This window comes from Herpailurus yagouaroundi, unplaced genomic scaffold (genome assembly GCF_014898765.1).
Source record: "Herpailurus yagouaroundi ecotype Mexico unplaced genomic scaffold, PumYag 184, whole genome shotgun sequence".
NCBI classification, from domain to species: domain Eukaryota; kingdom Metazoa; phylum Chordata; class Mammalia; order Carnivora; family Felidae; genus Herpailurus; species Herpailurus yagouaroundi.
In genome coordinates, this window is record NW_024412415.1 from 9,340,889 (window position 1) to 9,366,279 (window position 25,391).

At 39.4% G+C, this 25,391-nt stretch overlaps 1 protein-coding gene across 6 annotated transcripts in view; it reads left to right on the plus strand.

Moving 5' to 3' along the window:
* Positions 1-12,355, plus strand: part of HAUS2 (HAUS augmin like complex subunit 2) — a 15,492-nt gene extending 3,137 nt beyond the window's left edge. For 2 of the 6 annotated variants that reach the window (XM_040492429.1, XM_040492428.1), the window contains exons 2-6: positions 3,219-3,311; positions 3,635-3,704; positions 6,570-6,702; positions 8,176-8,284; positions 10,104-10,544. In XM_040492429.1, coding sequence (XP_040348363.1) covers positions 3,219-3,311; positions 3,635-3,704; positions 6,570-6,702; positions 8,176-8,284; positions 10,104-10,313 — 615 coding nt within the window. In that variant the 3' untranslated portion in view covers positions 10,314-10,544. Of the gene's footprint in view, positions 1-2,544; positions 2,675-3,218; positions 3,312-3,634; positions 3,705-6,569; positions 6,703-8,175; positions 8,285-10,103; positions 10,545-11,965 lie in introns of those variants that run through there. The other 4 variants (XM_040492431.1, XM_040492430.1, XM_040492432.1 and 1 more) reach the window with 4 other exon arrangements.
* Positions 12,356-25,391: the final 13,036 nt, after the last annotated feature.

The window sequence follows — 25,391 nt, forward strand, 5'->3', positions numbered from 1 at the left end:
ATATATATATATATATATATATATTATGTGCACAATGTTACTGGGATTCTTTTTCTTTTTTTCTTTCTTGTGGTGGGGGGGTGGGCAGAGAGAGAGAGGGAGGGAGGGAGGGAGGGAGGGAGGGAGGGAAAGGTAGAGGGAGAGAGGGAATGAATCTTAAGCAAGTTCCACACTCAGCTGGACACAGGGCTCAATCTCACAACCCTGGGATCATGACCTGAGCCAAAACCAAGAAGCAGACACTCAACCCACTGAGCCATCCAGGTGCCCCAGGATTTTTATATTGCACATAAAAGTCTTGGACTTAAGCTTCTTGTGCCTAGCAACAGAATGAACAGAAATACCCTAAACAGACTCCCGTTTTCAGGATCCTTTCATTTTCATTGTCCCTTTACCCTACTGGCATATAAAGTGTATAATATTTAATGGCAGTCATTAACAGTAAAGACTTTTCTGTATTCCCCAATCTTTGCCTTTTTTTCTTTTTTTAAAGATACAGGGTTGGGGTGCCTGGGTGGCTCAGTCGGTTAAGTGTCCGACTTCGGCTCAGGTCATGATCTCGTGGTTCACGAGTACGAGCCCCGCGTCAGGCTCTGTGCTGACAGCTCAGAGCCTGGAGCCTGCTTCCGATTCTGTGTCTCCCTCTCTCTCTGACCCTCCCCCCATTCATGCTCTGTCTCTCTCTGTCTCAAAATTAAATAAACGTTAAAAAAAAAAAATAAAGATATAGGGCTAAGTCAGAATCCTCAAATAGTTAGAATTTCTATTTGTAGAAATAGAAACAGAATTTCTATTTCTAGGAAATTTGGCTACTCTTTCTTTCCTCTCTCCTTTTGGCTCTCCTTCAAACATTTTTATTTTTCCACTGGTTTCTCTTGCATGTTTTTGGCTAAGCTCCATTACCCTGCTGTTGAACCCAACAGTTTACTAGATTGCCATGTGTGTGGTTAAGATTAGTGTATACACAGGGAGGGATGGAGAGATAAGAGAACGAGTAAGTTACAATGAGAAATGGGAGATGTTTTACTTTCATTTACCTTCCACTTACATAATGGAAATGCAGTGGATTAGATTTGTCCTCATTTCAGCCATGATATACATAGAATGAAGTTAAACTATACTGCTTTACTCCCTCAATCCTCAGTTTTGCCGTCAGTAAAATATCTTGTGTTATCTTCCTCACCGAATGGCATATCTATCTGTCCAGTCACTGGAGCCAGGATCCTTGGAGTTAGCATTGACTTGACTTCATCCCTGGTACCCCATATCATCTAGGATTTATGAATTTCATCTCTCCAGGGACTCACATCTATGCCTTCCTTTCCTATTTTTTTTTTAAGTGTATTTATTTATTTTGAGAGAGAGCATGAGCTTGAGTCGAGGAGGGGTAGAGAGAGGGGGAGAGAAAGAATCTCCGTGCTAACAACCGGGAGCCTAGTGTGGGACTCAAGCTTACAAACTGTGAGATCATGCATGACCAGAGCCGAAATCAAGAGTCAGCCGCTGAGCCACCCAGGCACTCTCTTCCTTTCCTTTTTAACTGCTACTGACCTATTCCACATTCTCATCTTCTCACCTAGAATGCTGTAGTAGCCCCTTGTCTAAATATTTAACCTCCAGTCCCATCTCTTCCCTAGTTTTTGTTTGTTTTTACTTGTTTTATTTTGTTGGCTAGTTACCAGAATTAAGTGTTTTATTGTGGTAAAATACTCATAACATAAAATTTACCATTTTAACCATCTTAAAGTGTACACTTGAGTGGCATGATACAATCACAGTGTTGTGAAACTTTTTTCAAAACTTTTTTTTTATCATCCCCAATGGAAACTCCATACTCACTTAGGTAGTCATTCCCCATTCCTTCTTTCCCCCAGCCTCATCAGTTTTATATTCCATACTGTCAATATTTAAGTTTCTAAAATATGTATCATATATGATCATGTTACGTCTTCACCAGAAAACCTTCAGTTGCTCTCATTTTCTGCATTTATCAAGATCTTCCATGATGACGCAGTAAACTACGTTTCTAGATTCATCTTCCCCTTCGTCTCACATATGTGTTAGTACAAGAATACCTTTCCCTTTTCATCCATCATGAGCTTATTAAAGGACAGAGAGCTTATTTCATCCATACTTGAATCTTCCATGGCCTAACTCAATCGATGCTTATAAAATTGGTTATCATTGGTTAGCAAATTTTTGCTATTAAAGGCCAGAGGATAAGTAGCTGAGGATTTTAGATCCGTATGGTTGCAACTGGGCTGTGGTAGTGTGAAAGAAGCCAGAGGTAATAAATAAATGAGTGGGTACACTTGAGTTTATCCTGGATCCTGAAATTTGAATTTCATGTAGTTTTCATGTGTCACAAAATACTGTTTTTCTTTTGATTTTTCTTCCCCAACATTAAAAAGTACAAAAACCGTTCTTAGCTTATGGGCTGCACAAAAACAGTCACTTTAGTTCATTTAGTTCATGGGCTTTCATTTCCCAATCCTTTGACTGTAAGATCTCTGAAGTTTTTCCTGTGCTACCATTCTCAAAAAGGAGAAGAGGATACAGAAAATTATGGATGAAGCGAAAGGATGAACAATATTCTTATTCTGAAGTAACCTGCAATTTAAGGTGGCTATATATGCAAGCAATATTTTGCATAAAATGAAAGGATGAAGGGCGGGTAAGGTTTTTAGAAAAATAATTACACCTGAACAAAACATTCCTTTGCCTAAAAGAATGAGAATGTGAAAAGACACAGGATGAATGACTTCTAGCCATTAGAGAGGTCTTTCAATGCATCAGATAAGTGATTCCATGGTGGGGAAGCCTTTAATGTTAGACTCAGGAAGGTCAGAGACTGGGTCTTGGTGATTTGTATAGAGGTGATTCTCCAACAACCTCAGCCTCCACCTTCTTACTGTTAGCAGCCTTCTCTGGTAAGCTGTCACTAATACAAACATAATGTGCATGGTACTTTAGGAAGTAGTACAAAGTGATTAAGTCTTGTTTTTCTTATTTTTTAAATATTTGGGCAAAAGATTTGTGATAGAGATGTTAAAAACAGGAAATACACATTGCGACTGTTACACTTCAGTACTTCATTTTTCAGGAGCAATGTTGCACATGATAAATCCTCATGTTTTATGTGTGTGGACATGCTGTTTCAAGGCACACAAACTTTTCTATATGACATACTGCTGCTTTCTTTGTTCACTTATCAATAGGAGATGTTAAATATATCTAAGAAATCAGCTTCTTGCTTTGTGAACTTCTCCAGACTACAGCAGATGACAAACATTCAAGCTGAAATCTACCAGGTAAATTTTGTTGGACTTTTTGCTTTCTGCTTCTAGTACAGGAAAAAAAAATCTTAATTAATTCCAGCAGTAGTTCTCTTGCACTCAGAATAGTGTCTAGCACATAGCTGGATTCGTGTTTATTTATGTAGTCGTAGCAGTAGCAGCAATAGGGCTTAAACACCAAAGTAAAAACCTGCAGTAAATCCCCTAGGCTCTCGTAACAAATTCTGCCTCCCATTCCCTTCAGTGTTCCTAGGTTAAAGACTATCCATTTTTGCCAAAATGTAAGCCTTCAGGCTGCATTCCGCATGAGCTAAGTGTTATTTTTCTTCCTAATGTAGAAAAACCTGGAAATTGAACTTTTAAGACTAGAAAAAGATGCAGCAGATGTTATTCATCCTTCCTTTTTGGGTAAGTATTTGAGGAAATGGGTAATCATTGGAATTTCAACTTTTTCTTGGATTACCTTAAATAAACACCAGGCAGTAAAATTATGATATACCATAACTTTTCCAGGTATTGCCCCAAAGCTACTAAAGTCTTCTTTTCTGTGCTCAAATAGAAGTCCTATTGGCTTGACTAGTGCATATAGCATAATAAGTGACCAAGGTAGGAACTCCTCAAATTCAGGAAAGCTTAGAGCTGTATGGGTGGCTCGGTTGGTTAAGCATCGGACTCTTGATTTTGGCTCCAGTCATGATCTCATGGTTCCTAGGATGGAGCCCTGCATCAGGCTCCACACTGATGGTACAGAGCCTGCTTGGAATTTTCTCTTTCCCTCTCTCTGCCCCTCCCCTGTGTGTGCATGTGCTCTCTCTCTCTCTCTCAAAGTAAATAAAAAAAACTTAAAAGAAATTTTTCAGGAAATCTTGGAAGACAAAGGCCGAAGAACTTTCCAGATTAAAGGAAACTAGGGGTGCCTGGCTGGCTTAGTTAGTGGAGCTTGCAACTCTTGATCTAAGGATTGTAGGTTCAAGCCCCATGTTGGGCATAGAGATTACTTAAAAATAAAAAAATTTTTTTAATCTTTAAAAAAAAAAAATAAAGGAGACTTGGGGCGCCTGGGTGGTTCAGTTGGTTGAGCATCCGATTTCCGCTCAAGTCATGATCTCACAGCTCTTGAGTTTGAGCCCCGCTTCGGGCTCTGTGCTAACAGCTCGGAGCCTGGAGCCTGCTTTGGATTCTGTGTCTCCCTCTCTCCCCCTAACCCACTCACATCCTGTCTCTGTCTCTCTCAAAAATAAATAAACATTTTAGGGGCACCTGGGTAGCGCAGTCGGTTAAGCGTCCGAGTTCGGCTGGGTCACGATCTCGCGGTCCGTGAGTTTGAGCCCCGCGTCAGGCTCTGGGCTGATGGCTCAGAGCCTGGAGCCTGTTTCCAATTCTGTGTCTCCCTCTCTCTTTGCCCCTCCCCATTCATGCTCTGTCTCTCTCTGTCCCCCAAAAAATAAATAAACGTTGAAAAAAAAAATAAATAAATATTAAAAAAAATTTTTTTAATAAAAAAAAATAAAGGAGAGTAAAGGAACATGATAGCCAAAGCACGGTGTGGTTATGGATTGAATACTTGGTTAGAAATTCTTTTGCTGGGGTGCCTGGGTGGCTCAGTTGGTTAAGTGTTTGACTCTTAATTTTGGCTCAGGTCACGATCTCACAATTCATGGGATCAAGCTCCACAACGGGCTCTGCACTGACAGTGTGGAGCCTGCTTGGGATTCTTTCTCTCCCTTTCTCTCTGCCCCTCCCCTGCTCATGTTCTCTCTCTCTCTCTCTCTCTCTCTCTCTCTCTCTCCCTTTCTCTCTCAAAATAAATAAACTTAAAAAATTTTTTTTGCTCTAAGGGACATTATTGAGTTACTTGGTGATGATGTGTCAATATAGACTATATTATATATTGGTGGTATTATAAAAATGTTAAATTTTCTGAATTTGATACTTGTGATTACATAAGAGAATGCTATTTGGGGAAATACATGCTCAAGTTTTAGGGGTAAAAGTTCATGATATCTACAATTTACTCTTTTTTTTTTAAATCTTTATTCCTTTTTGAGAGACAGAGAGTAAGTCTGGGAGGGGCAGAGAGAAAAGGAGAGACAGAATCTGAGGCAGGCTCCAGGCTCCCAGCTGTCAGCACAGAGCCTGACACAGGGTTCAATCCCAGGAACTGTGAGATCATGACCTGAGCCAGTCAGGCACTTAACTGACTGAGCCACCCAGGCACCCCTATTCTTCTTTTTAAGTTTATTTATTTTCAGAGAGAGAGCAAGAGAGCAGGGGAGGGGCAGAGAGAGAGAGAGAGAGAGAGAGAGAGAGAGAGAGAGAGAGAGAGATGGATCCCCAAGCAGGTTCCATGTCTTCAGTGCAGAGCCCGACGTGGGACTCAAGCTCACTAACCGTGAGATCATGACCTGAGACGAGATCAGGAGTCCAATGCTTGACTGACTGAGCCACCCAGGCATCCCTCTACAACTTACTCTTAAATGGATCAGCAAAAATACATGTATGGGTATGTGGAGAAAGAAGAAATAAAAATGTAGCTAAATGTTAACAGTTGGTGAGTCTGGGTGAAATATATGTGGGAGTTCAATGAAACTTTTCTGTAAGTTTAAAATTTTTTCAAAATAAAAATTTGAAAAAAGAGGCATTTGGCAGCCATTAACTGAATTCTGGGCAAAATATTGAAATAATCAGAAATAGCTTGTAAGAGAAATGTTTGTGTTTTAATATGAATGTACAATATCAGAGGCAGAGGGGTGCCTGGATGGCTCAGTCGGTTGAGCGTGTGACTCTTGATTTTGGTTCAGGTCATGATCCCAGGGTTATGGAATCAAGCCCCATGGCAAGATCCAGGCTGTCAGTGCTTGGGGTTCTCTCTTAGCTTCTCTCTATGCCCCTTCTCTACTTTCACTCTCTCTCTCTCTCAAATAAATAAAATAAATAAATAAAACTTTAAAAAGATATATTAGAGGCCAAGATGAGAAAAGAGATTTTATGTGAAGAATACGGGACAGGCTATAAAAACTAAACTAGGAGTAGAGTTAAACAATGCAGACAAAGAATTTAGCACTGGATTTGGTTGTCAGCAAAGTAAGAGAAAATCGTTGAAAGTAAACTGGTTTGGGCATTACAGATAGCAAAGGGGAGATATTTAGGAGGGAAATGGGTTAATTTTCGACATTGGTAGAGTCAGATCAAAGCAAAGAATTATTAGTGATTTTTAAAACTTACTTGTCATATTATATTGCTAACTATAATTACTGTTTCTGGTTTATGTAGCTCAGAAGTGTAATGCTCTGCAAAACATGAATAATCATTTGGAAGCGGTGCTAAAAGAAAAGAGGTCCCTGCGGCAAAGACTGTTGAAACCCATGTGCCAGGAAAACTTGCCTATTGAAGCTGTTTATCACAGGTTAAACTAAAAAGTAGAAATTAGGGGCACCTGGGTGACTGAGTTGGTTGAGCGTCAGACTCTGCTGACAGTGCGGTGCCTGCTTGGGATCCTCTCTCTCCCTCTCTCTCTGACCCTCCCCCACTTGCACTGTCTCTGTCTCTCTCAAAATAAATAAATAAACTCTTTTTTTTTAAAAAGTAGAAATTAATAGTTACACATGTTTCCTGAGGGCATTTTATGTTTAGTAGTTGTTTCATAGATTAATTCATTAAACAATATATTAGTGATTGTATCTGTTAACATTAATTATTATTATTAACTTTAACCAGAAAGAAAACCTTTTGCTTTTAAACAGTTAAGCTGTGGTGAAGAGAAAGGCATTCCTTTTGCCCACTGTGTTTTAGGAATGATGATAATGACTTTAAGAAATTAGAAAAGTCACTTTCTAATTTTAAAAAGTCTGATCTCATTTCTGCTGTTTGTAGGCTTCAAAGCCTTGTGCAAATGATTTGTTTAAGCCTCTGTTTCCCAATCCATAGAATGGGCATGCTTTCTGTTGCTCTTCTCCCCATAAGAGTATTGCAAGTATAATCATAAATAACAGTAAAGAAGCAAACATCTGGGGATCTGACTGATAACTTTCTCCACCTGTGCCTTATTGGATAAGCCCAAGCAAGTCAATAGTACCTCTCTTAAGTGTCAGATTTTTGGGGCACTTGGGTGGCTCAGTAGGTTAAGTGCCCGACTTCGGCCCAGGTCATGATCTCACGGTTCATGAGTTCAAGCCCCGCGTCAGGCTCTGTGCGGATGGCTCAGAGCCTGGAGCCTGTTTCAGATTCTGTGTCTCCCTCTCTCTCTGACCCTCCCCCGTTCATGCTCTGTCTCTCTCTGTCTCAAAAATAAATAAATGTTAAAAAAAAAAAAGTGTCAGATTTTTTTATCTTGTGGTAAAAGAATAAATATAAAAATTCCATTCATGAGGGTATATTCAGTATCTATTCGGTACAGTAAAATACCATTAATGTGTATATTGTATATTATATCAGAAAAAGTAAGTAATGATTTTAAAGCATTTTGCAAATGCAAAGATTCAAAGTGGTTTTACGTGTAGCCTGTTTCAGTCAAGTACATTTATCCTTATTGTCTTCACCCTTCACTGAAAATGAGTAGATTGAAATGGAATGAGATTTAATCTAGGGAAATTTCTTTACTTATATGAGAAAATGATTAACATTAAGTTTTGTCTATTAGGTTGGGTACCAGATTGGATTAGTGTTGTCTCTGTTTTTCTGTTTGGATGACAAGTTAATTTCTGCTTAAAGTGAAAGAGAGTGACATTTTTATCACTGGTATTTCCATGAATGCAGAACAGTTATTATTGGCTCACTAGGTTGCTTGTAATTCTCTTTTATTAAAAATCCTAATTAAAGGGAAAGGGGGGACACAAAATAACTAAAAAGAAAATAATTGACTTTTTTCTCCCTCTTTCAGATACATGGTACATTTGCTGGAGTTGGCAGTGACTTTCATTGAAAGATTAGAAAACCATCTTGAAACAATTAGAAATATCCCTCATTTAGATGAAAATCTAAAGAAAATGGTGAGTATTAACAGTAGCATTTAAGTACCTCAACTACTTTATATTGCATTTGGCTCTTTAGTTCTTTTATAGTAGAAGCTCAAATGTGTGATCTCTTTGTTTAACTTTTTGATGGCTAATACTCTGAATTATTTTTTTTAATGCTTATTTATTTTTGAGGTGGCGGGAGGGGCAGAGAGCAAAGGAGACACAGAATACAAAGCAGGCTCCAGGCTCTGAGCTGTCAGCACAGAGCCCGATGCAGAGCTCAAACCCACAAACCCTGAGATCATGATCTGAGCCAAAGTCAGATGTTTAACCGACTAAGCCACCCAGACACCCTTGAATGAATTATTTTTTTTAATTAAGATGCTTTCTCTCTCTTTTTTTTAAAGCTTTTTTAGAAGTCATTTTACAGTGTTTTATTCCAAAATTCCAATATTTAATAAATATGTGTTCTTTTTATTGTGCTAGGGGCTTTGCTATAGGTGTTAGGAGAGGTAAACGGATATAACCAATCCCTGCTCCCAAATTCTCAAGATTTAGTGAGAAACCTGTAGGATATTTTCTACTTTAAAATACTACTTTTGTGCCATGAATACAGCAGGGAATTATAAAGAAGATGCTGTCTGTTAAGCAAAGAAAAGGGAGGGATTGCTTGTACTTTAGGGAGATTGGGAGTAGAGTGGGGTAAGAATATTTTAATAAAGTTTTACATAGTAGTTAGTAGTGACCTGAAGGATCAGTGAATTTTGCATCAGAAAGAATAGTATGGGCCAAAGCAGCAGTGTGAAGAAAGATATGAAAATTAGCACTGGTAGTTTGGGGCAAGAGTGGTACTCCACTTTGGCTGATACATAAAGGTATTGAAAGGGAGATTAATTCAGGGTTAGTTTATGGAATGCTTTGAAAACCAGACTAAGAAGTTTAGATTTTACTATCTGAGTACTGGGGAACAGTCAACAGTTTAAATAGTTTTTTGTTTTGTTTTTTAGAGAAGGACACAGAGAAGTGACTTGATCAGAATTCTACCTTAATAGAGAAAATATTGGATAGAATAGATGGAGTCTCACAAAGTATACGCAGACAGCATCAGCATCACCTAAAACCTTGTTAGAAATGCAGAATTGAAGGCTTCGTTCACCTTAGACCTTCAGAATCTGAATCCATGGTTTATAAGTTCCTCAGGTGTTTTCTGTGCACATTAAAGCTGTAGGTTAGAGGACTGTGCAGAGGAACCAATGGCAGAGAAACTTGGAGAATAAATACAGGCATTCAGATAAAAGATTTAAAGCATAGATAAACAAAGGATTATGTAGATTTTGAGATTTGGGATGTCACATTCCTAGAATGTGTCTACTCTTTGGACAAGGGACACATCCAAGGCAATAAAGTATCTAGCCTTGGTGACTCCAGGGTGAATAGGAGCAAGAAATCAAAAAAGCTAATGAGTTTGTTTTCTGACATGCCTTGCACAGAGAGTAAACCTTTAATCATTGTTGAACTGCAGTTAAATTGCGTTCTTAAATGTACATTGAGGTGGAGATTTTCAATAAACTGAAATATAGGACTGAATTTTAGGAAGGAGATAAGTTTTACAATACAGATTGTGGGTCATCTGCTTTGAAGTGATAATTGAAGACAAAAGAGAAATGAACTCACAAAGAAAACACGCGTGCTGTAATAGATGAGGAGAGCACAATTTTAAGAAGCCTTTGTATTAAGGGGCTAGAAAATGTCTGGTGTAAACTTTTGTTATCATAACCATTTATGATATAATACTGATGTATTGATGACAGATGTAATTTCTCCTGTTTTCCCCTTCTTTCAAATGTTACAGAGCAAGGCTTTAGCACAAATGGATATTTTGGTGACTGAGACAGAAGAACTGGCAGAGAATATACTCAAGTGGCAAGAACAACAAAAGGAAGTTTCCTCTTGTATCCCCAAAATACTAGCTGAAGAAAATTATCTTCATAAACATGATGCTATAATGCCATCTTTACCTTTTACTTCTAAAGTTCATATCCAAACTGTTAATGCCAAGTGATTGTCAATGGTTTATTTTTGCTTAATTACATGTAGTCATGCAAAGTCCGTTTCTAGCCAGTTGTATGTAATATGGGCATTCATAAGCTCTGCTGCTAGCAATACTGAAAGAGCCCTCTTTGTATTGAAAAGCACTAAGATTCCAACTTCATTAAGACCAAATTGAGTTTTCCTTTGTTTTTCATATATTTTCATTCTACTTTACAGTAAAACTCTTGAAGATCAAATACAACTATGACAATTTATTAACATGAGTGCCTTAGCTATATCTCACTCAGTGGACCCTTTTATGTCTTCTTTTTATTTTTTATTATTTTTTAAAGTTTATTTATTTTGAGAGAGAGCACAAGTAGAGGAGAGGCAGAGAGAGAGGGAGAGAGAGAATCCCAAGCAGACTCCGCACTGTCAGCGCAGAGCCCAACACGGATCATGACTCAAGCCAAAATCAAGAGTCGGACATCTAACTGACTAAGCCACCCAGGTGTCCCTATTATATCTTTGTAAATGTTTGTTTCTGAATTAGAAGAGTCTTTTTGCATCTGAAAGTATGTTGATTTTTCCTGTGGGAAAGTTACTAAGTGCATACAAAAGAGCAAATGTAGCAGGCTTATGAAAGGCCTGCTTATAAAGCCTGCTTGGCTGGCTTCTGGGAACTTAAGATTTCAGGAGGGTTCCTTCCATTCCCAATCTCACTAATAAGAGTTGCTCGCTATGACTGAAGTGTTTGTACAGTGTGGTTTTTGGTGGGGGTCTTATTTTTTTTTTTTTAACGCTTTTGCTTTTGAGAGAGAGAAGGAGCACGAGGTGGGGAGGGGCAGAGAGAGAAGGAGACACAGAATCCAAGCAAGCTCCAGGCTCTGAGCTGTCAGCACAGAGTCTGAAGCAGTACTCAAACTCAAAAACTGTGAAATCATGACCTGAGCTAAAGTTAGATGCTTAACCGACTGAGCCACCCAGGTGCCCCTGTACAATGTGGTTTGTGCTGACCACCTTTCCTTCTGGGTGTCTAGAATTTTGGTACATGCTAAGCAGAAGGTACATATGCCCAGCACATGAAAATAACCCTGGGCATTGCATTTCTAATGAGCTTCCATGAAAGACAACATTTCACACATGTTCTGCCTTGGTTGCTGGGAGAATTAAGCACATCCTGTGTGACTCAACTAGCAGAGGACTCTGGAAGGTTGTACCTGATTTCCCCTGGACTTTGCCACATGCACCTTTTCCCTTTGCTGTTTTACTCTGTGTGCTTTTGTTGTAATAAATCATAGCCATGGATACAATGATATGCTGAATCCTACAAATCTTCCAAACGTATCAAACCTGAGGGGGGAGGTGTTCAAGACCCTGAGACATGAAGAAACTCCTAGTAGCCTTATGAATAGGCAAAGAAGGAAGATAGAACAAAGAATAGAAAAAGCCCTGTTATCTAAAACTTTTAGAAGTTTCCCTTACAAAATGCTCACATATTTTGCTTGAGATTATTGTACATATAAAAAAGAGAGTGGCATAATAATACTTGCTAATACTAAGCCACAGGTGGTTTCTTTTGCTTTAAAAAAAGATGTAAGCATCAGTATTTTTATGCTGTTGCATTCTCTGTATCACCAGGGTTCACTGATCCTTATATTCATCATACTCCTTGACAAGAAGACCTCAACACAGTGACTGAGCAAAGTACTTGTTCATAAGGAAGCAGGATCCTTGCCAAAAAACTGCCAGAACAACCCAGGATCGTGTTTTGAAGCCTACTTTGCTACTTTTGCAAATGGGATATAGAAGAGGGGTCGTAGTATCTTGAACATTAACATTTCCTAGACACTTAAACAAGGTTTTGTATTTCATCAGAAATTTGTTCAAGAGCAGCCTTGTTTTCAAAGATCTTACTATGTTTCTTCTTCATGTGATTCCCTGTGTGTGTGTGTGTGTGTGTGTGTGTGTGTGTGTGTGTGTGTGTAAACAAAATTGATATGCCTGGTTGTTTTGTCTAGTGTGTCTTTTTCAAAATTAAAAAAAAAATGAACCTGTAATTTCTAGCTAAAATTTTGTGGCCCTTGTCTGAATCTTGTGATAGGTTCTCTGTAGTGTCTACATTTAAAGTATAGGCGTATAGGGGCGCCTGGGTGGCGCAGTCGGTTAAGCGTCCGACTACAGCCAGGTCACGATCTCGCGGTCCGTGAGTTCGAGCCCCGCGTCGGGTTCTGGGCTGATGGCTCAGATCCTGGAGCCTGTTTCCGATTCTGTGTCTCCCTCTCTCTCTGCCCCTCCCCCGTTCATCCTCTGTCTCTCTCTGCCCCAAAAATAAATAAACGTTGAAAAAAAAAAAATTTAAAGTATAGGCGTATAGGTGCCTGGGTGGCTCAGTCGGTTAAGCATCTAACCTCAGCTCATGTCATGATCTCACAGTTCCTGAGTTCGAGTCTTGCTTTGGGTGAGCCCACTTCTCTCTCTCCCTCTCTATCTCTGCCCCTTGTGGGATTCTCTCCTCTCTTTCTGCTCCTCACTCACTTGCACCCTGTCTCACTCTCTCAAAAAAAAAAAAAAAAAAAAAAAAAAACATAAAGTATAGGCCTATAGGTTATCTGACTCAAAAACTTGAGGTAAGAGTGAGGTCTACTTTATTTATTTATTAACGTTTATTTATTTTTGAGACAGAGAGAGACAGAGCATGAATGGGGGAGGGGCAGAGAGAGAGGGAGACCCAGAATCGGAAGCAGGCTCCAGGCTCTGAGCCATCAGCCCAGAGCCCAACGCGGGGCTCGAACTCACCAACCACGAAGCTCCTCACCCACTTCACTATTTTTGGAATGTGGGTTCTACTTGTTTTCCCCACTCCCAGAAAGTGCCCCCAAGGACATAACCTTGAGATAATGTGGTGCTGAGAATATCTGGATGGTATACATGATTGAACCCTGTTAAGGCCTCTACATAGAACCTGAGATTTTGTGGAAGGATTTGGAGACCTACTCATCTTGTAGCTTCCGAAGACAAGCCTCATATGTAACTTCCCTTGCTTATTAAATCTGCGACCTACCAACCTGGAGGGGCCAGTGTCTCTTCAGTCCCATACTGCCCAACAAATACAGGGGCCAATTTTAGGCTGTACCTGGAAAACACCTGAGGAGCTTGTGAACCAGCACTAAGAGGTGTGTGAAATTTGTGAATTCATTTCCAGCATTATACTGATGCCATTCTGTGAAGACTATTCTGGAGAATTGAGATGCTGCTTGATTTTTCTAGCATTTATTTACTCCTTGTGATCTATGACTGTCAGACTGATACCTGTTGTCTTCTCAAACCTTTAATAAAGTCAGGAATAAAAAAACCCAAAGGGTTCCTTGACATGCAAAATACAATGGAGTTGACATGTTAATAAAACTAATTAATGTAGCTATTCCTAAAATGTCTAAAACAAATGAATTTACATAACAAATTTATTCCACATTCAGGTAAAATCTAATATGATTGAATTTACCAAAAAAAATGGTATAAGTCAAGATAAACAACACATTCTAGAAGTCTTCTAATTGTGCCTTTTTCCTTTTCCCCCCATTTCCAAGTTAAATTTTCCCTTCTCCTTTGGAAAAACAAAAAACAAAACAAAACAAAAAAAACCACCACAAGTGTTTGTAAGAAAAGATTTCCATTAGGATATGGTAAGAGCAGGAATCCCATGATGGGCTTATGAACTTTTCCTGGGAGGCTAATTTTTTAGACCTCTTAAGTTGCTATACCAGAATTTAAGATAATGAAATAGGACTCAAATATCTTACTCAAGACTTTGAACCACTTTATTTTCTTTTTTTAAGGTTTTTTATTTTAATATTTATTTATTTATTTATTATTTATTTATTTATTTATTTGAGAGTGAGCTGGAGAGGGGCGGAGAGAGGCAGGGAGAGAGAATCCTAAGCAGGCTCTGTGCTGTCAGCTCAGAGCCAAATGGGGGCTCAAACTCAAGAACTGTGAGATCATGACCTGAGCTGAAATCAAGTCTAACACTTAACCGACTGATCCACCCAAGTGCCCAAAACCATTTTATTTTCTTAATGTGGAAGGCTAGAAAAAGTGAAAATCCATTCATTTTCTAAAAGTTGAAGTGAGATTACATTTTCAAAAAGCCCCTGCACTTAATCTGTCTGAATATGCTTTGTTTCTTCCTTTTTTTTTTTTTTTTTTTTTTTAGCTTTTTATTTAAGTAATCTTTACACCCAATGCGGGGCTTGAACTCACAAGTCTGAGATCAAGAGTCATAAGCTTCTCCAACTGAGCCAGCCAAGTACCCCCTGAATACATTTTCTTAACCAGAAATTATTTTACCTAGAGATAGTAACATATACTTATTTTTTTATCAGTAGTTGCTGATAAATTTTTCTGTAATGTGTATTTTCTTTTCTGAATCTTAGCTTTTGTGAGACATAAAAATTTACCTTGATCAATGAGAATTTACTTGAGGGCACCTGACTGTCTCAGTCGGAAGAGCTTGTGACTCTTAAACTCGGGGTTTTAAGTTTGAGCCCCATATTGGGTGTAGAGCTTACTAAAGAAAATAAATAAACTTAAAAAAAAATTAAGGGGCATCTGGGTGGTTCAGCTGGTTAAGTGTCCAACACTTGATTTCTGCTCAGTCATGATCCCAGGGTCCTGGGATCCAGCCCCTCTTTGGGCTCCCTGCTGAGCATGGAACCCTCTTGGGATTCTATCTCTTCCTCTGCCACTCTCCCCCACACATGCTCTTTCTATAAGATAAAATTAAATTAAATTAAATTAAATTAAATTAAATTAAATTAAAATAAAATAAAAAAAATATAAAATAGGAGCACCTGGGTGGCTCAGTTAGTTGAGTGTTCTACTTTGGCTCAGGTCATGATCTCGTGGTTCCTGAATTTGAGCCCCACATCAGGCTCACTACTGTCAGCATAGAGACCACTTCAGATCCTCTGTCCCCCTCTGACCCTCCCCTGCTTGCACTCTCAAAAATAAATAAACATTTAAAAATAAAATAAAGGGGCACTTGGGTAGCTCAGTCGGTTAAGCATCCAACTCTTGCTTTCAGCTCAAGTCATGATCTTGTAGTTCATGAGTTCGAGGCCTGCATCAGGCTCCACACTGACAGTGTACAGCCCATTTGGGATTCTCTCTTACTCCCTCTCTCTCTGCCCCTTCCCTGCTCTCTCTCTCTCTCTCTCTCTCTCTCTCTCTCTGTCTCTCAAAATATACTAAAAAAACAAAAATAAAAAAACATTTTTAAAACATTTAAAAATAATTTTAGAAAATGAGAATCTACTTGATAAACTTTGCTGTTTGGAAGGCTTTCTGTAAAATACCTGAACATAAGTGGGAATCATGGAATAGGATATCAGCAATCTGAATTGGCTTTTCTCCCCAAACTCATATTAATCTTATATTCCTCTCTCCATCTCCACTCCCCAGTTAAGGAGACCTAGAGATGGGGCTTGTCTTTAGCTACTACAGCATGGAGAGTAATAGCAAAGGCTTTAGAATTAGACCTGGTTTTCAGTTGAGGTTGCACCACTAGCTGTATGTTCTTTACAACTTTTTAAAACAGAAGTCTCAATTTCCTTTTCTCAAAAATGGAGATAATAGTGCCTACTTCATGGATTATTGGGAAGATTAAGTAAGATGATACATGGAAAACAATCAGTTCCTAGTACATAATGATAAGTGAAAGTCCTTGGTGTTATTAGATTTAACCAAAAGTGTAGATGACTTTGGTAACTGGCATTTCCCTTTCCAGGCTATCTTTTTATTCCTTCAGACACTAAATTAAACAAACAAACAAATAAGAATTGGGTATGGAACTTACCTAAAAAGGCCCTTCTGGGTCCCCTGAAGTTTCATTCTTTTCATTTTCATTCTTTGCCATGTGGCTGTCCAGTTTTCCTACCATTTATTTAAGATACTGTCCTTCCCCCCATTGTATATTCATGGCTTCATGTAGTAAATTAATTGACTATAATGCATGCAGTTTTTTCTGGGCTCTCTGTACTGTTTCATTGATCCATGTGTCTCTTTATGCCACTACCATACTGTTCTGATTACTGTAGCTTTGTAAGACAATTTTCTGGCTCCATATACATTTTAGAACTGTTTCTTCTATATCTGTGAAAAATGCCATTGGAATTTTGATAAGGATGGCATTGAATCTGCGGATTGTTTTGGACAGTATGAACATTTTGACAATCTTCATTCTTCCAATCATGAACACTGAATATCTTTCCCTTTATTTGTCTTTTTCAATCTCTTTTATTGATGTCTTACAGTTTTCAATGTATAGGTCTTTCACCTCCTTGTTAAATTTATTCCCAGGCATTTTATTCTTTTTGATGAATTGTAAATGGAACTGCTTTCTTAATTTCTCTGTTAGTTCATTATTTGTGTATAGAAATGCAGCAGATTTTGGGGCGCCTGGGTGGCGCAGTCGGTTAAGCGTCTGACTTCAGCCAGGTCACGATCTCACGGTCCGTGAGTTCGAGCCCCGCGTCGGGCTCTGGGCTGATGGCTCAGAGCCTGGAGCCTGTTTCCGATTCTGTGTCTCCCTCTCTCTCTGCCCCTTGCCTGTTCATGCTCTGTCTCTCTCTGTCCCAAAAATAAATAAACGTTGAAAAAAAAAATTAAAAAAAAAAAAAGAAAAAGAAAAAAAGAAATGCAGCAGATTTTTATATATTGATTTTATATCCTGAAACTTTACTGAATTCTTTTATTGGTTCTAATGTTTTTTTTGGTGGAATCTTTAGAGTTTTCTATGTATAATATATCGTCTGCAATTAGTGACAGTTTTACTTCTTCCTTTCCAATTTGGGTGCCTTTTATTTCTTTATCTTGCTAAGTTGCTATGGCTAGGACTTCCAATACTATGTTGAGTAAAAGTGGCGAGAGTGGACATCTTTGCCTTATTCCCTATCTTAGAGAAAAGCTTTCAGCTTTTTACCGTGGAGTATGATGTTACCTGTGGGCTTGTCATATATGTCCTTTATTATGTTGAGGTATGTTCCTTCTATATGCACTTTGTTGAGAGTTTTTATCATAAACAGATGTTGAATTTTGTCAAATGCTTTTCCTACATCTATTGAGATGATCATTTGACTTTTTTTGAATTTATTTATTTTAGGGGAGGGAGAGAGAGAGAGAGAGAGAGAGAGAGAGAGAGAGAGAGAATGAATGAGTGGGGGAGAGGCAGAGAAAGAGGGAAAGAGGGAAAGAAAATCCTAAGCAGACTCCACACTGTCAGTGCAGAGCTAGATGTGGGGCTCAATTTCTCAAACTATGAGATCATGACCTGAGCCAAAATCAAGAGTAGAACACTTAACCAACTGAGCCAGCCAGGTGCCCTTGATCATATGATTTTAATTTTTTAAGAAATGTTTATTTTTATTAGAGAGAGAGAATGAGTGAGTGGGGGGTGGGGGCAGAGAGAGAGAGGAGAAAGAGGATCCGAAGCAAGCTCTGCACTAATAGCTCAGAGCTCAATGTGGGGCTCAAACTCACAAACTGAGAAATCATGACCTGAGCAGAAGTCAGACACTTAACCAACTGAGCCACCCAGGCGCCCCTGATTTTAACAATTTTTTTTTAATGTTTATTTATTTTTTGAGAGATGGAGAGAGACAGAGCACAAGCAGGGGAGGGGCAGAGAGAGAGGGGGACACAGAATCTGTAGCAGGCTCCAGGCTCTGACTTGTCAGCACAGAACCCGACACGGGGCTCAAACTCACAAACCGTGAGATCATGACTTGAGCCAAAATTGGCTGCTTGACCAACTGAGCCACCCAGGCGCCCCTAGGTGCCCCTGGTTTTAATTTTCAATTGATTTGCAGATGTTGAACCATCCCTGAATCCCTGGAATAAATCCCATTTGATTATGGGGTGTAATCCTTTTAAGGTACTCTTGAGTTTGGTTTGCTAATATTTTGTTGAGGGTTTTTGAAAATATATTCATCAGGGATACTAGCTTGTAATTTTCTAATGGCATCCTCTAATGGTTTGGTATTAGGGTAATGCTGACCTGGTAAAATGAGTTTGGGAGGGTTCCCTCTTCTATTTTTTGGAAGAATTTGGGAAGGATTAGTATTAATTCTTTGAATGTTTGGTAGAATTCACCAGTGAAGCTGCTGGGTCCTGAACTTTTGTTTGTGGGAAGGTTTCTTTGTTTCTTTGTTTTTAAGTTTTAATTTAGGTAATTTCTACACCCAATGTGGGGCTCAAACTCATGACCCTGAGATCAAGAGTCACATGTTCCTGCAACTGAGCCAGCCAAGTGCCCCTAAAAGGTTTTTTTATTACAGATTCAATCTCCTTATTAATAATGAGTCTGTTCAGAGTTTCTATTTCTTTATGATTCATGAAGAAGTTTGTATGTTTCTAGGAATTTATTTTATTTCCTAGGTCATCAAATTTGTTAGCATATAATTATTCATAGTAGTCTCTTATGATCCTTTGTTTTTCTCTGTTATCTGTTTTAATGTCTCTTCTTTCATTTCTGATTTTGTTTGATCTCTCTTTTTATCTTGGTGAATCTAGCGAAGTTTGTCAGTTTTGTTTGTCTTTTCAAAGAACCAAATCTTAGTTTCATTGATCTTTTCTATTGTCTTTTTAGTCTCTATTTTGTTTATTTCTGCTCTGATATTTGTTACTGCCTTCCTTTTACTAACTTTGGACTTTGTCCTTTTTTTCCGGTTCATTGAGGTATAAAGTTACATTATTTATTTGATATTTTTCTTGTTTCTTGAGATAGGCATTTATTTCTATGAGTTTCCCTCTTAAAATTGCTTTGCTGCATCCCATAAATTTTGGTATGTTGTGTTTCCATGTTCATTTGTCTCATGGTATTTTTTTCCTCCTCTGATTTTTTTTTTTTTTTTTTTTTTAGAAAGAGAGAAGGCACACTTGAGTGAGGGGCAGAGAGAGAGAGAGAGAAGTGGGGTTCACCCATGGGACTCGAACTCACTCATGAGCCACGAGATCATGACCTGAGTCAAAGTGAGATGCTTAACAACTGAGCCACCCCAATTTTTTCTTTGACTCACTGTTTGTTCAGCAGTATGTTGCTTAATCTCCACATACTTGTGAGTTTTCTGGTTTTTATTCTTGTATTTGATTTCTAGTTTCTTTTTTTTTTTTAATTTTTATTTATTGTTTTTACAGAGAGAGAGAGACAGAGCACAAGCAGGGGAGGGGCAGAGAGAGAATGAGACCTGTACAGAATCCGAAGCAGGCTTCAGGCCCTGAGCTGTCAGCACAGAGCCCAATGCGGGGCTCAAACTCATGAACCTTGAGATCCTGACTGAGCTGAAGTCAGACGCTTAACCAACTGAGGCACACAGGTGCCACTGATTTCTAGTTTCTTACTGTTATGGTTGGAAACATTGCTTGATATCCTCTTACATGTATTATAACTTGTTTTGTGGCCTAAGATAAACTAATGTTGTATGTCAATTTTACCTCAATTAAAAACTTTTTTAAATAAAAAATAGATAGAGGCACCTGGGTGGCTCAGCTGGTTAAGCGTCCGATTTCAGCTCAGGTCAGGATCTCAAGGTCCCTGGTTTTGAGCCCCACATTAGGTTCTGTGCCAACAGCTTAGAGCCTGGAGCCTGCTTCAGATCCTGTGTCTCCCTTTCTCTATGCCCCTCCCCAACTCACACTCTATCTCTCTCTCTCAAAAATAAAATAAAAACATAAAAAAATAGAAATAAAAATAAAATGGTAAATAAATGAATAATAGAGGCATAAAGGAATCAGAAATTCTTAAAGAAATGGCTGACATCACATTCAGAGTGGGAAATGTTGGGGCACCTGGGTGGCTCAGTCGGTTAAGCATCCAGCTTTGGCTCAGGTCATGATCTCACAGTTCGTGGGTTCAAGCCCCATGTTAGGCTCTGTGCTGATAGCCCAGCGCCTGGAGCCTGCTTTGCATTCTGTGTCTCCCTCTCTCTCTGCCCCTACCCTGCTCTCACTCTGTTACTGTGTCTCTCAAAAATAAATAAACATTAAAAAAAAATTTTTTTTAAATACAGTGGGAAATGTTTAAAATAAACCTGGAACTTCTTGTCATATCAGAAATAAAGGAAGCTATCAAAAACTACTCGAGCCGAGTCAGAAGTCAGTGAGGCTCCCACTGGCCAAAGTTGAGATGATTTGGCTATCAATACTAGTAAGTACAATAGATTGAAGCAAATCAAATATGCTTAAATTCATGAATATATAAAAATAGTAAAAACAAATCATTAACCACCTTGAGAAGTGCTAGGGAACCAACTTATTTTGAAAACTGGTAATTGAAACAATCAAGCATTTGTCCTGTCTTTGCTAAATAAACTGTACCTCGGGGTAACCAAATAGTTGATGAGGAAAAGTTGCTCTGTATAGAAGTATTTCAACTCATAAATGAAGAATGGTAAGGGTGCTTGGGTGGCTCAGTCGGTGGAGCAGCTGACTCTTGATTTTGGCTCAGGTCATGATCCCAGGGTTGTGGGATCAAGCCCCATGTCGGTTTGTGTGCTGAGAGTGGCTCCTGCTTGGGATTCTCTCTCTGTCTCTCTCTCCCTTTGTCCCTCTCCCCCACTCATGCACTCTCTCTCTAAAAAAAAAAAAAAAAAAGAAATGATAAAATTAGAGTATCATCACTTTGCAACCCCGTAATATTGTGACTTACAATAAGAAATATGTATAATGGTCTTCATCCCATTTCTGTCACAGAGCTCCTAAAATCCTTGGAATTTTCTAAGTGATGTGACCTTTAAAGGTGTCACTTGTTTGGTAATGAGGTGATTTTTAAAATTAATTAATTTTTTTATTTTATTTTATTTTTTTTTAATTTTTTTTCAACGTTTATTTATTTTTGGGACAGAGAGAGACAGAGCATGAACGGGGGAGGGGCAGAGAGAGAGGGAGACACAGAATCGGAAACAGGCTCCAGGTTCTGAGCCATCAGCCCAGAGCCTGACGCGGGGCTCGAACTCACGGACCGCGAGATCGTGACCTGGCTGAAGTCGGACGCTTAACCGACTGCACCACCCAGGCGCCCCTAATTTTTTAATTTTTGTAATAATTTAATGTTTATTTGTATTTGAGAGAGAGAGACAGAGTGCAAGCAGGAGATGGGCAGAGAGAGATGGAGACAGAATCTGAAGCAGACTCCAGCTCTGACCTGTCAGCACAGAGCCCAATTCAGGGCTCGAACTCACAAACCACAAGCCAAAAACCACAAACCTGAGCCAAAGTTGGTCGCTTAACCAACTAAGCCACCCAGACACCCCAAGTGATTTTTTTTTAAGTTTATTTATTTTGAGAGAGAGAGAGAGTGAGCATGAGTTGGGGAGGGCCAGAGAGAGAGGAAGAATCCCAAGCAGGCTCTGTTCTGTTAGTCCTGACCTGACTAACCCGAAATTTAGAGCTCCTGAACTGAAATTTAGATGCTTAACTGTCTGAGCCAACCAAGTGCCCCAGGACAAATGACTTTTTAAAAAGTGTATTTATCTATTTTAAGAGAGAGACAGAGAGTTGGGGAAGATCTGAGAGAGAAGGAGAGGAAGAGAGAGAATCCCAAACAGGCTCTGCATTATCAGCAAGGAGCCTGATGCAGGGCTCAAACTCATGAACTGTGAGATCATGACCTGAGCTGAAGTCTGATGCTTAACTGACTGAGCCATCCAGGCTGCCCTATAATGAGGTGACTTTTTGATCCCACTTAGAGATGAGGGCTGGTTGCCAGGAGAACCAACCATGTGAATAGAGGGTTAGGACTTTCCTACCTCCCTCAACTCGAGGGAGGAAGGAGGGCTGGAACTAAATCAACTGCCAATAGTCAGTTATTTAATCAATCATGCCTTGTAATGAATCTTTCATAAAACCCCAAAAGGATGGTGTTCCAAGACTTTCCAGATTGGAGAACCAGAACCCTTCCCACATGCCACCATGCTGGGTCTTGAACTCCATGAGGACAGAAGCTCCTTTGTTTGGGACCTCACCCTATGTATCCCTTCATCTGGTTGTTGACCTGTATCCCTTAATATTCTTTGTAATAAACTGATAATATGGTGAGTAAATGGGTTTCCTGAGTTTTGTGAGCTGCTCTAGCAGATTCGTTGAACCTAAGGAGGGGCTCATGTGAACTTCTGATTTATGCCCACTATGTCAGAAGTATAGGTAACAACCTGGACCTTTGACTGACATCTGAAGGCCAGTCTAGAAATTAATTGAATACAGGAAGGCATTGTGGGAACCTCCATTCTGTAGCCAGTGGGTCAGAAGCACAGATAATAACCTGGGATTGTGATTGGCATTGGAAGTGGAGGGCAGTCTTATGAGACTGAGCCCCTAACCCTTGGAATCTGATGCTATCTCTGGGGAGATAGTGTCAGAATTGAATTGAATTGTAAGACACCCAGCTGGTGTTGGAGAATTGCTTGGTGGGGGGAGAGAGGCACCCCCACTCCACCACACACATTGGAAATTAGGTCCAGAACATTTAAACCCCTAGTGAATTGATGACCTGAGAACTCAAAGGATCATCATTAGCTATTACAAATATCACAAAAAGAAAAGGTGCTCGGGGCGCCTGGGTGGCTCAGTCGGTTAAGCGGCCGACTTCGGCTCAGGTCATGATTTCGCAGTCCGTGAGTTCGAGCCCCGTGTCGGGCTCTGTGCTGACAGCTCAGAGCCTGGAGCCTGTTTCAGATTCTGTGTCTCCCTCTCTTTGACCCTCCCCTGTTTATGCTCTGTCTCTCTCTGTCTCAAAAATAAATAAACGTTAAAAAAAATTAAAAAAAAAAAAAGACAGGTGCTGATTGATTTGACTAAGGTTCTGGATTGAACTACCAATTACAGATATACAGAGAATGAAGACATTTGAATATCACCATAGGTATCAATTTGGAAAATCTAGTCTGTGGGAAATCTACAGAAAAATGGCCCTTTTTTTTTTTTTTTAAACAAATTAATGCCAGGGGAGAAAGAGAACAACAAGGAAGTTACTGAATAAAAGATTAAAAGACCTATCAGCCCAGGGGTGCTTGGGTGGCTCCATTGGTTGAGCGTCTGACTCTTGATTTTGGCTCAGGGCATGATCCCAGGGTTGTGGGATCAAGCTCTACATCAGGCTCTGCGCTGAGCATGGAGCCTGCTTGGGATTCTTTCTCTCCCTTTCTTTCTGCCCCACCCCCCTTGCAACAAACAAGCAAACAAATAAATGACATATCAACCCAATTTATTTGGATCCTGACTCAAAAATGTTTTGTTTTAATTTTTTTAATATTTATTTTTGAGAGGGAGAGAGAGAGAGAGGATGAACATGAGAGGGGGAGGGCCAGAGAGAGAGAGGGGGACAAAGGATCTAAAGTGGGCTCCATGCTGACAGCAGAGAGCCTGATGTGGGACTCAAATTCACAAATTGTGAGATCATGACCTGAGCCAAAGTTGGATGCTTAATCAATTGAGCCACCCAGGCACCTCCAGAGATTGTTTAAAAAGAATAACTTTAGGAGACAATAAGGGAAGTTTAAATTCTGAATGTTTATGGTATTAAGGAACTAATGTCCCTGGTCATGATAATGATATTATGGTTATGTTAGAAAGAAGTTCTTGGGCGGCTGGGTGGCTCAGGAGGTTTGATATCTGACTCTTGATTTCAGCTCAGGTCATGATGTCATGGTTCGTGGGTTGGAGCCCCATTTTGGGCACCCATGCTGATGGCACAGAGCCTGCTTGGGATTCTCACTCTCTCTCTCTCTCTCTCTGCCCCCCTCCTGCTAGCTATCTTTCTCTCTTAAAAAGTGTTCTTATCTTTTAAAAATCCAGATCGAAATATTTATGATTATACACAATTTTTAAAGTACAGAATATTATTAGGGCAACTTCTCCAATCTGAAAATAGAAATATATTAACAAAACAATACTTTTTTCAGATTTATTGGGATACAATTCATATTTAACACTGTGTAAGTTTAAGGTGTACAACATATTGACATTGTGAAATGATTACCACAATAAGGTTGGTTAATATATCCATATATATCATCATATAATTACTATTTTTGTGTGTGGTGGTAAGAACACTTAAGATTTATTCTCAGGGTGCCTGGGTGGCTCAGTTGATTAAGCCTCTGACTCTTGGTTTCGTCTCAGGTCATGATCTCAGTTGTGGAATGGAGCCCTATGTTGGGCTCCATGCTGAGCATGGAGCCTGCTTAAGATTCTCTCTCTTTCTCACCCTCTGCCCTTCTGCCCAACTTGTGCTCTTTCTTCCTCTCTCTCTGAAATTAAAGTAAAATAAAATTTTATTCTCTTAGCAACTTTCTTTTTTCTCTTTCTTTCTTTCTTTCTTTCTTTCTTTCTTTCTTTCTTTCCTTCTTTCTTTCTAAGTAATCTCTACCCCCAACATGGGACTGGAACTCACAACCCTGAGATCAAGAGTCACATGACCCACCAACTGAGTCAGCTAGGTGCCTGTCCTAGCAACTTTCAAGTATACAATACAGTATTGTTAACTATAGTCACTATACTGTACATTAGATGCCCAGAACTTCTATCTGGAAGTTTGTACCTTTCGACCAACATATTCTCATTTTCCCACCCCCAGTCCTGGTACCGCCAATCTGTTTCAATAAGTTTTGCTTTTTAAGATTCCACATGAAAGATCATACACGATTTATCTTTCTCTGAGTTATTCTGCCTAGAATAATGCCCATCCGTGTTGTCACAAATGGCAGGATTTCCTTTTTTTTAATGGCTGATTAATTTCCCATCACACACACACACACACACACACACACACACACTGCATTTTCTTTATCCATCCATCTTTAAAAAACTTTTTTTAAATGTTTATTTATTTTTGAGAGAGACAGAGACAGAGTGCAAGCTGGGGAGGGGCAGAGAGAGAGGGAGACACAGAATTCAAAGCAGGCTCCAGGCTGTCAGAACCAAGCCTGAAGCAGGACTTGAACTCATGAGCTGTGAGATCATGACCTGAGTTGAAGTCAGCCACTTACCCAACTGAGACAGGTGTCCCTGTCTTCTTCTTCTTCTTCTTCTTCTTCTTCTTCTTCTTCTTCTTCTT